Source organism: Syngnathoides biaculeatus, chromosome 19 (assembly GCF_019802595.1).
Source record: "Syngnathoides biaculeatus isolate LvHL_M chromosome 19, ASM1980259v1, whole genome shotgun sequence".
Classification (NCBI taxonomy): Eukaryota; Metazoa; Chordata; class Actinopteri; order Syngnathiformes; family Syngnathidae; genus Syngnathoides; species Syngnathoides biaculeatus.
Genome location: NC_084658.1, coordinates 2,942,070 through 2,954,482, shown reverse-complemented (window position 1 = coordinate 2,954,482; position 12,413 = coordinate 2,942,070). Strand labels below are relative to the sequence as shown.

The window sequence follows — 12,413 nt, the reverse complement described above, 5'->3', positions numbered from 1 at the left end:
ACAGATTGTGTAACTCCAGTTCATAACAAAAGTTGAAGGTAGAGTGAAATTCAAAGCTTTCTAGATGTCCCATCCAAATAAAATTACCAATTCTTATTGAGCCGAAGTTAAACATAAATGAAGAAAGCGTATTATTCCGGTACATCAGTGTCTCTAGCTTCTAACATTACAATGATGTACTTGTTGAAAAAGTGAAGAATAAATCGTCAATATATTATTTGATTTGTGCAAGATTTAACTTTGTGGCCAGCGATTTTTCCAGTTAAAATAAGTGTTCTCTTTGCTCTGTAAGTGGAAGCTCTTCACAAACCTAGAATGGAAAAAGGCTCTTCTGGACATTTCAAAATCTATTCACAAGACTATAGTAATTGTTGCATTTAGATATTGAACCTTCTTTCACATTTTAAAAGGTCCCCCATGCACAAAGCCACTGTGAGGAGGTTGCACAGGCACAATCCAGAATAAACACACAAGCCCACTGGTGAGTCCATTTAATTTTCATAAATTTTCTCTCTAAATGTACATCTGATGTCACATCATCATTACACGTGTGAAAAGCATTTGTATTCCCACTGACATTTGAGAAAGCATGTAATCTTCCAAGTCTTACATGTGCGTTGCATTGTGGGTATAGGATGGCTCCGGGCCACAGAACTGCGTCCATGTCATTGAGCTCGTAGGCGCATCAATTCTTCGTGTGTCCACTTGAAGTCAGAGATCACACGTCACATCTCCTAGCAAATGCCCTGTGGGCATTCATCTTAGCATGTTTTTGTTTTTAAGCAATTACGGTCTCGCATGGCGCTTGACATAATAGAATCAAGAAACTACTGTTCATATCAGGATCTTCTCTTATGTTTAGCGGTTTTATGGGTGGGTGGTAGTTGGACACCAGCCCTGTCAGATGAATGTAGTTCAGAGTTTAGCGCAATGACCTCCTCTTGACAGCTTTGAACCCTGTAAATTCCTTCCGATATCAATGGTGGGTGGCTATTAGACACGGGAGACTTTCTACGCATCACCTAGGGCTACATCTGCCTGGAACTGAATGAAAAGTTATTTCCCTATCGCTCTCACCATGCTCATGAAAGGAAAAAAAAGAAGGGTGACATGAAGCTGACTTGTGTTTTTTTGTAACAAATGTGTAATTCATTTGTCTCTACTGTTTCTGATTTAATGGAGGTTGAGTAATTGCATTAAGGAGGCACATTGTGCCGTGTTGTGAACTGATGAAAGCACATGTAACACTTTTGATAGGCAAACAGAGACGGTGGGGAAGGATAGAAAAGAAAGCGCGAGTGCCTGCCTTTGATGCTAAGCATTTATTTACAAATTATCCCTCTTTTTACTCACATCTTATCCCCAGTCACAGGCAGGTCAGGGCCCCTTGTGATATTGCTTTATTTTGAGGAATTAAGAGATGTAGCGAGGAGACAGAGCGAACCAGCCGCTTATTACTTTACCCCTGATAAGATTGAAAGGGTGAAAAAGGGAGCGAGAGGAGCGAGAAGTGTTTTGTTGTTTTGTTATTAGATTGGGCTGCTGTTGGCTACAGACAGACAACAGAGTCCAAAATGCAGGTTGCTAACAGGGTTAACTTGTTTTTTTTTTTTTTTGTGTGCGTATGTTGTTCATGTAGTAGCAACAATACCCTTGAAAGCTTGTCCCACCGAGTTATGGGGGAAGGCCAGAAAGCCATGTGCAAATATGGACAGATGACTGAACTCCCAGAATCCTCTTTTTCGGTGTCCCGATGTCACTTGCAGGTAAGGTTTATTTCCACACCACAAATTTCATAAATTAAATTTATTAAATTAAATAAAATGATTCCGCATCTCTCAACCCTTTTGGTACCCTTTCTCTGCAGTACTTAACCTATGGAGAGATGTCAAAAGTTAAATTCATATCAAACAGGCCGAAATTGCACTGCTTGATGAAACAGACGGCGCAACAAATACGGATTTCATCTTTAAGAAGAATACAGTTTATTGATCCTGAATTGTTTACCAAATGCCAAATCAGTGCAGAATATATATTCAAAAATACCCATCTGATGTAATTGCATGAAATCACGCAAAAGGAAGACAGGTCATGTAAAACTGCTTGAGAAAACTGCAGATTTATTTCCCAGGAGGCAAATATGCTACACAACACTGAGCAAATTGACCTCCCCGCTGCCAACCATCCAGCAGCAGACGACGCTTTGTTACAGCTTCATATGACCTGTTTGTGATTTTAGGTGTCTAAGAGGGAAAAGGGAAGTCTTTGGAGAAGGGGGAAAAGTAGGAGAGAAGAGTATGGTGCTTCGGTGGGATCATCAGCAGCTGTGGGAGGAGTGTGCTGTTGTGTTGCGTGTGGGGATGTGGTTGCCGTGCCACCATGCTGGCTTAAAGATGTAATGAATCTTCAGTCAGGGGCTTTCCTTCCAGGGTGACAACTGGCTTTGAGGAAGGTTGTAAATGCAGGGGAGATTGTGGTATAATTCCTCAGACTGGCATTTGTGCCCCCCAGTCACCATTCGATTATCTCCCAAATTGCTGTGTTTCACTGAGATAAAGATTTTTTATGGCTTGCTGACTTGAAACAACCGGCACAGGCAGAATAGGGTGCAGAAGAGGGAGAGGGGAAGAAAGAAAGAGCGAGCGAAAGCAATGGCCAAACCTGCAACGCATAGTAATTTCCTTTGGTAAATGACAAAATCTTTGTTTAGATGACATTTTCCTAAAATTACTGCAGCGAGATGAATCTGAAATATGAAATGCCACATTTGGCATGCAAAACTATGAAAATGTATTTCTGTGCAAAATTCATGGAGGCATTTAATTTAGAACGTGTTTAATAACTATGGCAGCCTGCATCAGTAATCCTGCCCGGAGGTCCCAAAAAGATTGTCATATTTATTCTCTCCTTTCTTCACCCCCCTCCTTCATTCTAAAGCCAAATTTTTTAAGGGTAAATGTTCATTGTTAATTAAGATTTACTAATTAAAATGAAAATAATTAACGAGAAAGCCTAATCTCTGAATATTAGCCCATACTTTGAAAGAAAGGAAGTTTTTGTATGTGTCATTTCCTGTCTCTATTAAGAGTGCATTTTGTGTGATCAATCAATGTGTGCAAAACCTTGGGAAGATATGTCACCGACAGCAGCGTGGTTTGCCAGCCAAAGCATGAAGGCTCCCTCTGTGGAGCCTTTGATCTCATCTGTAGGAGTGCTGTAATGTTACGGCACTTTAGGCACCACTCGGGCTCGCGGCAAACAAACCACGTCTGTTATCAAAAAATTGGCTCACTTCACCTTTTGCCTTCACCTTAATGTCTTCCTGATGCCTGTGAAAACATGTGGGCCAGATAACAACAATAGCTCATAAAGACATGCATGTGCAAATTGAAGTGTGATGCCATTATATTGTCATTCCTTTGCTTCTTGATTCATTTTCTGCCCCTCCTCTTCTTGTGCACTCTTTGTTCAATGTGGGGGTTTGAAGGCCTTTGTCACCTCCTCCCAAATGTGAAATGTGTGGACTAAACCGCTTTGCCACCAATTATACTAATTTTACTTCTACCCAAATTGTTTTTTCCTTTCTTGTTGTTGTTGTTTTGGTATGCAAACAGAGAGATGACAGGGAAGCATTACTGCAGGGCTCAGCACACCACTTGCACATATTGACAAAGCAATAACTGCTGTGTGGCACAGGTAGAGCAATTTTGAGTTGTAAAACTTTTAACTTGTGCCAATATTCCACCACAAGATACTACGCTATCAATATATTATTGTTGGTATAAATACAGGTATATGCGTTGCAAAAAAAGTTGCAATTTGTATTGATGTGGATGTCAATTTTAAAATCGTAAAGGTATAATGAATGCATCATTGATTGATTAGGTTGATTTTAATTGTCAGTTACCTCAGCAGGTAAATACATGTTGGTAAAATGTAAAAAAATAAAAAATAAAAAAAATAACCTAGCATGGCATATACAGAAGGGTTGCGTCAGGAAGGGCATCCGGCGTAAAAATTGTGCCAAACATATATATGCGTTCATCTGAGATGACACGCTGCGGCGACCCCGAAAGGGACAAGCCGAAAGAAACTTGCTTTATACTAGTAATTTGAACATGGATGATTTAGATCAGCTTGCAGTTTGACTTTATCAGTCCATCAGTCCATCGTTTTGTTATAACTGACAAAATGTTGTAGCTGTCTATCATCCGCTTAACAGTGGGAAAGGTCTGACATTAATGATGGCTCGATGGCCCGGGGCTACTACACCATTGTGTCGGGCCACCACCTGCATACATGCATGCTCAGACTAGTACAAATTTCTAAGTCAATGAAAATTTGTGATTGCCAAAAATGGCCCAAAACTGTATTTTCGGTGTCAGTCTAAAATTGTTTTTATCACTCAAATATCTTGTCCATAACAGGATGTTGTGATGACGCAAGAAAAAACTACGCCCAGGACCACCTGATTGGATAAACCGGCACAAAAAGCCCGAAGACAATTGCCAAAGCTAATGAAGCTAATACCTACAGCCTGTATAGAGTCATAAGAGTGGCAGCAAGATCACAGATTGGTGATGAGAAAGAAGCACACCGACACAGTGAAGCTTCATCGCCAGATTGTAATGTCCAATATTATGTAAACAACAACTGTGTTCTAACAATAACTTTAAGTAAATTTATTTATCTGGTGCATTTCATACTCATGGCAACCCAATTCATGTTCAAGTAACTTTGTCAGATGTATGACCTACCTGGTATAGCATTCCTCTCAGACCTGCAGTGCGATAATAGACTAAAGAGTTGAAAAGAAATATCTAAATAAACTGGTCGGTATAAAATATGTACATTGTGCCTTATACGATAGAGAATATAGCCAAAATGGTCAATCTGGCTAATTTAACAATAATTACAATTTGATACTCTCAATGTGCTTTACATGATTAAACACATGTAAGAACAAAGAAATAAAATATTTAAAACAGAGACTAAATTTTTACAATTAAAACATCGTACAGTGCATGAAATATCATTTAAAAATGGAAATACTGTCACGGTTGGGGGTATTGAAGGTGAGGCAGAGTAGAGACACGAAGGACCCAAGTATAAGGAAGTACAGAGGCAAGGCAGGACTTCAGGTATCTAAAAATATATAAATATTTAATTCCAAAAACGGCAAACTAAACAGAATCTAACAACCAAAACCAAAGTAGCAAAGAAAAACTTCAACAAACCTAAACTGGAAACAAGACAAGACATGGCACAGAGAGACAATCACATGGGCAACCAACAACAACCAATGAACCAGCAACCCAGAAGAAACCAAGGAGCTAAATATACAGAGATTGAAGGGACAATGAGGAACACCTGCTCAAGACATAAGTGGCTAGAGGGAGCTGATTGGTCAACACAAGGGAGGATGTTAACAAGAACACGTGGACACAGCTAACAAAGTGAGCACACGAGACATGGAAAACATGAAACAAAACCCACGTAAACAAAATGTAGACCATGACATGTCCTCTAAAAAGCATGAGAAAAAAGAATAGTTTTTAACCTGGACATAAAAACATTCACACTTGGGGCTGACGTCACTTCTTTTGGCAAGTTATTCCATTTGTGTGCACCATAAAAGTCAAGAACTGATAATGGGGTTGGAACCAAAATACAAGACTTTCAAGAGCAGGTACAGTTCGGGGTGAGATTTTTTACGATCCAAGGTCGATACACTGGCAGGCAGTCCAAGCAGGCAACAGTGTCAAAATCAAAAGACAAAGAGGCAAGGTCATCAACGAGGCAGGCTTTGGTGCACAAAGGATCATAGATGTGAACATTGAACTGCAGGAATGTGACATCAAAGTACAAAAGACACAAACACACACTGACACACGTGAATCTTAAATACACAGTGTACTTAGCCTGAACGAAGTGCAGGTGAGGAAGCTGCTACTGGAGGCGGCCACGTCTGGGACAATCGGATGGCCTTGCCCCTGACAACTAATAGCTAAATACTACTTCACCATGTTTGTTTTGGACTCTGCCCTTCACGATTTGACATGAGTTTGTCAATCTCAGAGCCCAACTGACTTTATAGTCCATTAGCATTACTTTCATGTATTCAGGACCTAAACCAACCATCCATCCATTTTCTGAGCTGTTTATCCTCTCGAGGGTCACGGGAGTGCTAGAGCCAATCCAATGACTGGCAACCAGTTCAGGGTGAACCCTGCCGCCTGCCCGGTGGCAGCTGGGATTAGCTCCAGCACTTCTGCGACGCTCGTGAGAATAAGTGGCTCAGAAAATGGATGTATGGATATTGGAGCAGAGCAGGTTCTTACAAGGCCAAGACAATTTGGCTCAAATGGCCCTATAAAACAGCCCAACGTCAGACCTTGGTGCGCCAAAACTATCGTAATTTAAAGATAAAACACCAAATTTAAGGTCAATTGAGTATTCCACAATGTAGTTAGACTACCCTGGACCTAATTGTAACTCAGTGGTGGAAGAAAACAGATGGGTGGATGCCTGGATGAAAACAAGAACTTAAACTCCAATAATGAAGAACAAAATTTTAGATAATCCATTCATCCATTTTCTTTTTGCTGCTTATCCTCACAAGGGTCTCAGGGAGTGCTATGCCAGCTGTCAATGGGCTGGAGGCGGGGTACACCCTAAAGTGGTTTCCAGCCAATTGCAGGGCACATAGAGAAAGACAGTCACACTCACAATAACATCTACGGGCAATTTAGACTGTCCAATTAATGTTGCATGTTTAATGTTGCATGAGTGCCCGGAGAAACTCACAGAGACAATGGGAGAACATGCAAACTCCACATAGGTGGTGCCGGGATTGAACATGGGTCCTCAGAACTGTGAGGCCAACACTTTACAAGCTGAGGCACCACTGTGCCGCCAAAATGTCCGCTAATTTTCACTCAAATAACTGAAAATGTCTATACTATCAGTAATTGCTCACAGGCATATTCTCTCATGCTCCTGCGATTGTTTCTCAGCCTATCCATAGCCTACACTATATGTCATGTAACCACAAAGATTGGAAGAATATTGGCCTTTTGCTCATATCTGTAGTTGTTAGAAGAGGCAAATATTTTAGTGCCCTTTTCTATAATCCGGCTCAGTGCTTTGAAGGAGGACTTACAGAGAAAATGTACACACTTCTGATTGGTTTGACTCCTCTCCTTATTCTGGGTTTGACTTGGCTGGAGCTCAGAATAAAGTTTGTCATTCAATCATATAACCATTTTCTAGAGCAGTTTTATAGCAGTTTTTTTAACAACACAAAAAATGTCTAAATTCATTATTGGCTATAAAATTAGTTGTTTTCCTTTCCGCTTGTCCCTTTTGGGGTCACAACAGCGTATCATCTCAGATGAACGCATATATATGTTTGGGACAATTTTTACACCGGATGCCCTTCCTGACACATTGCTTCTCAGGGAGTGGAGGCCACAGTGGGATACGAACCCACAATCCCTGGTTTACCGAACCACTGCTCTAACCACTGAACTACGGGGCCTCCACAGCTAAAAAAATTAGTTATATTGTCTAATTGTTTTTCACCACAGAGAACAGTTCTAAACATTCCACAATTATTTGTACTTTCATTGTAAAACAAAATGAGCACTACCAAAGCAATTGATCCTTATAGCTTTTTAGCTGTATACGTTGGGGTACTGTCCAGTACCTTAAGAGTGGAGCTCAACATTTGCAAAGCATTTTCACTTTGTAGTCACAACTGGAAATGAATGAGAACACAAAGCTGGTTTAAAAAGTACTTGTATTTGTTGTTACAGATGCACAAAAGTACAACTCCTCAGCCTGTGGAGGTGTTTGTGCATTGTCTCAGGGCCACCAGAGACAAGGTTCCCAAGGGTCTCTACAGTGTCACTGTAGCCCTTCACAGCCATCTTGGGGGTCAGTCACTTGCTTGGAAAAATGACAAAGGGCTACAAGAGTGGATGGCATCAACTGACCCAATTGAACACCAGGGTTGCTTCTACAACATAAACCTTCATATCAACCAGAATCTCTTCATGGTAAGAATGTACCTTTAAGAAACACCATTTTTTTTTTTTTAAAGACAATTTTAATCTAATGAATGCTACATAGAAATGACTGATTCATAACTGCCAAGCATTTTTCTTTTAGATGTGTAAATACTGGCACATCAACATAACTGTTTGGTTTGTACTAAGCATTGCGATTAACAGATAAGGCTTGCATGGCTCAATGAGAACTGAGAGATCTTCCCTGGCAGGTAACAGTGACATGTTGCCTCCATTTCTTCTGTTGACACTAATATGTTTTTCTTCTAGCAGGAAAAGACAGAATCGGGTAGTTCATTCTTTAAACCCTTTATTTACATTATGCTTAGCGAGGCTGCCTTGAAAACATCTTTCTCTCAGATTTGTGCATGATGAAAAAGGCATAAATGCAAAACATCTGCTGCCTCTGCAACGCTCACACTGAATGGAAAACATACTCCATTCTATTGATGGGAAATACAGTGAGACATCAAAAGATGCCATCCCGACAACAAACAACCTTTTTGTGCTAATGTAGCTTAGCCACACAGCACTCCACATGACAGTATATCTAAACTCATTGTCACATTTCTTTCAGTTTCATTTGAAGAGAGGACAGAGGTTTCCTATTTTGAAACGTTCGTGAAAAGTTCCATCACTGCAAAAGACGGTGTACATAATAATATGCCGCTTACAGCCTCCAGGTTTTTCTCCGGGGAGCTTCGCATGAATAAAACAACAAATTTTCAACATGACATTAGACCCATGCATGTAAATCAAAACTGATATCTGTTATTCATTCAAATATGGAAGTCAAATTCTATTAGAAAGAAAATAAAGTAGAAATGCATTGAAAAAAAGGGAAGTGTCAATCGACTGTGTTTATTGGGAATATAATGGTGCTAGATTTGATTGTGGGTTGATGGGAATTAGGTAAAAGGAATGTAGAAAAGAATGCAAAACACCGGCAACAAAAAAAGTGGCAAGGTGTGACAGATTACTATGTACCTTGCCAAAACTTGACTTCAGACGATGTACACATATTTGAATCATGGCGATCCTGTACAGTAACTGTTGGATGTAAATACAAAGAGACACTATAAAATTTGCAAAATCCAGTCACAGGACAGCTTGAACTGTGTGAGTTCACTCAGTTGGTTAAGATTCAGAAGTCTTTCAGACTTTGCAGAATGTATTCATGTCTTAAAATGTAACATTATGGAAGTATGAGTAAAATTCTGAACGCTTTAAATATGTCCTTTTGAGAATGTAAATAAAGATATTGGATAAACTCCATACCAACTATTTATAACTTCTTAATTTGGATAAAGCTTTATATGATTAAAAAAAAAAAACATCTTCACTACTGCAGTTGCTAGATCTTAAGGAATTAATTTTGATTGTCAATAATGACAGCTGAATTACAGCTCTTTGTTTAGGTTTATTCAGTGTTGTACATACAGACCCTGAAAGAGAAGTTGAAGGTTTTCTCCTCACTATTATGATAACCACTCTAAAGGCCTCAGCTAACTGGAGCATTCATCAGATGTGGACACTGTCAGTATACTTGTGGGTGTATTCAGTCCAGATTAGATTGTCTCCTACTCCTATCAAACATAAAGAAGAGGGTAAAAGCTGGCACAAAGTCATCTGGGATCAGATTCAGAAATTAAAAAAAAAGGTTTAAGTAAAGCATAGTAAATAGCTCTTGACACTCACCCGCTCCTTATCTCTTCAAAGCTATTGAAAACCTGCTGTGTTGTCCTCATTGATGGCAGTGAAACCACTGATCAGATTTGTGTGACTATCAGGGCTTTCTTGGATGTTTTCATTTTCCTGTCTGGCCCACACCATGGCATGCGATCTTTCCGAGTGCTCGCAGAACCTTCTGAAAGGAAATGAGGAATTAGTGATAGTAGGAGGAAGCCAGGAGCTTATTTTTCTTTCCTCCCTCTCCCTCCGTCTCTTTTTCATGCACTCTTCGCTTTGCACGTCTGGGTTTGCAATTTTGCAGAAACAAAGTCACTTCAGCTGGTGAGTGGGAGCAAAAGAGTCAGGCCTGCTCTCTTTTTAATGTTGTCTTAACAGTATATGGGAAGCAACACAAACGTTTTAAGCTTAAGCACATTTGAGATTCGGGATCCCCCAATATTCTGTCTTTTCCCCCTTCAACAATCTGCTTTTATGGTCACTAAGGAAGTATTGAACACACATGCATGATAATCACATATATTGACTTTTATGATGTGTTCACAATAGCGTATTCTAATTTCCCACTGGCTAAAGCCGTGTTTGAATCTACTACCGAGCATAGCACAGTCTCACAAATGCTGTAAATTACCTGTTATACAGTGTGTTCGCAGATTTAATGACTTTTACAGATTGTATAAAACTAATTGCCAACTGCTTCAATACAATAAAATGCATTTATACCCATCATATAAAACACGTCACTTTGGATGTTTTGTCTAGTTCATTGGAAACTGTCAAACAAAATGCAGCACCCAGGTTTATATGTTATTTTCCCTTGTCGGAAGTAATCAATTTTCTATACCACTTACAATGGTCAGTGTCGGCAATAGCTGAAGCTTATTCAGCTGACTTTGAGCAAAACAGACTACAACCTGGATTGGTCGCCACTCAATCACAGGGCACGTAGAGGGAGAGTGACATCCATTGGAAAAAAATGAAAATTGAAATAATATGATCCACGGTTAAACAATTCAGTTCTTTTTCGACATTTTTAACAGACTCACAAATGGAAAAACAGCAAACTCGTGTTAATATTATCACGTAAAGCAATAACACAGTCGGCAACACATGTGACACTGGAGGCTTGCTTTAAATAAAGGTCTGATTACTCCTGGTGTATATTCTTCTTCCCTTATCACATCTCGTTTAGACTGGTCCATGTCACACAAATTGGTATTTATGTAGGTAATATTTCTTGGAATATATGAATGATATAAAATAACCAGTTTAATATTAAGTCATAAATTTGTGTCGTAAATCAGAGAGTAATACCTGTCAGTTTATCAGGTGTACTCTGAAAGCAAGGAAGGAAAGAAAGTGATAGAGTAAATGTGATTTATGTGTTAAAACAACTCCTCTATGCTTTCCATTTCAACTAATAGAGAGATTAAATATTTTTACCTGATGATGGATGAAGTAACACACACCTCTTTGTCAGTTCATTTTTTATGTAAGCCCATTTCTGTGGATAAATAACAATGCATGCATTTGGCGTGGAGTGTGAAAATCACTAACACTATCTGCCTCATGCAAGATTGCCTTAATATCACCTGGCTGATTGATGACTGCATCTGTACATTACAAATCTAGTAACTATCACCGGCAATTGTCACATTTCCTCCACTTTGCCTTTGACAATGACTTTCTTTATCGTGCCAATATCTCCATTTTGGAGAGAGTTGGGCGAGTAGGAATGACAGTAAAGGAGGCCAGCAAAATAAATAAAAAATAACTAAGATGAAATAAGTTAAAGGAGGACTCAACTCTAGGATGTAGAGTAAGTGAACCCCTCAGGGCTGCTTTTCTTGTCGTTACCTTCTGTCTGTCATTGGCTTTGTGGGTTAGAGCAAGTCTGTGCATGTTTTCTTCATTAGTACTGTATGAGCAAATCTAGTGTGTGGACGTGTGCTTATGTTTCTGGATGCACCTGCAGGCATGTGCATTCATCTGCATAAAATTAGGAGTTTATTTGCCCAGTTTTGTGTCTACAGATCTTACCTCCAGCCTGTGAGATTACCCCTTCCATGGTCCTAATGTTCCAACTGACTGCTTCACCAGGACAGAGTAGCTACATGAAATCTGCTCTGGCTTGGGGAGCATTTCCTATTTGCGGACCGAGCCTCGACCTGGTCCAAGGCAGGTATGTTAGTGGAAATCAAACTGGACTTTCATGTAACATTTGGACCTATGTTGGTATACAGCATTTAGCTCCTGTCATCCATGCATCCATCCATCCACCTTCGTGCAAGAGTCGGGGTACACTCTGAACTGGTTGCCAGCCAAATGTAGTCAAATCAAATATCCAAGACAAATAGCTATTGGTTCCTTAAGACTCTCCTAACTTTTTACTGAACCAGGTACAAAACCCCACTGCTGAGAGGAGAGCCCAACATGCAAGTGGACCAGTTTCAAAAAATAGAAGCACTCATCTCCACTGATCTAGATCACTGGCTGTGCAATATGTACTTTCAGGTGAGCATTTGTGTGACGAGAATATATTTGGCTTTTTCACAAAGAAAACCAAAAAGTGTATATTGCATTTAAAAGGATGTATGCAAATATATAAATATGCATACTTGTAAATATGAATAAATATGCATATTTGTATATTTT

The 12,413-nt window shown here is 39.6% G+C and overlaps 1 protein-coding gene across 1 annotated transcript in view; it reads left to right on the top strand.

The window, feature by feature from the left end:
* The first annotated feature begins 426 nt into the window (after positions 1-426).
* ofcc1 (orofacial cleft 1 candidate 1) overlaps positions 427-12,413 on the top strand; it is a 131,751-nt gene continuing 119,764 nt past the window's right edge. Inside the window, exons 1-5 of the mRNA XM_061805561.1 lie at positions 427-481; positions 1,640-1,766; positions 7,818-8,060; positions 11,792-11,940; positions 12,158-12,272. Of these exons, the coding sequence (XP_061661545.1) occupies positions 1,677-1,766; positions 7,818-8,060; positions 11,792-11,940; positions 12,158-12,272 (597 nt within the window). The 5' untranslated portion in view covers positions 427-481; positions 1,640-1,676. The remainder of the gene's footprint in view (positions 482-1,639; positions 1,767-7,817; positions 8,061-11,791; positions 11,941-12,157; positions 12,273-12,413) is intronic.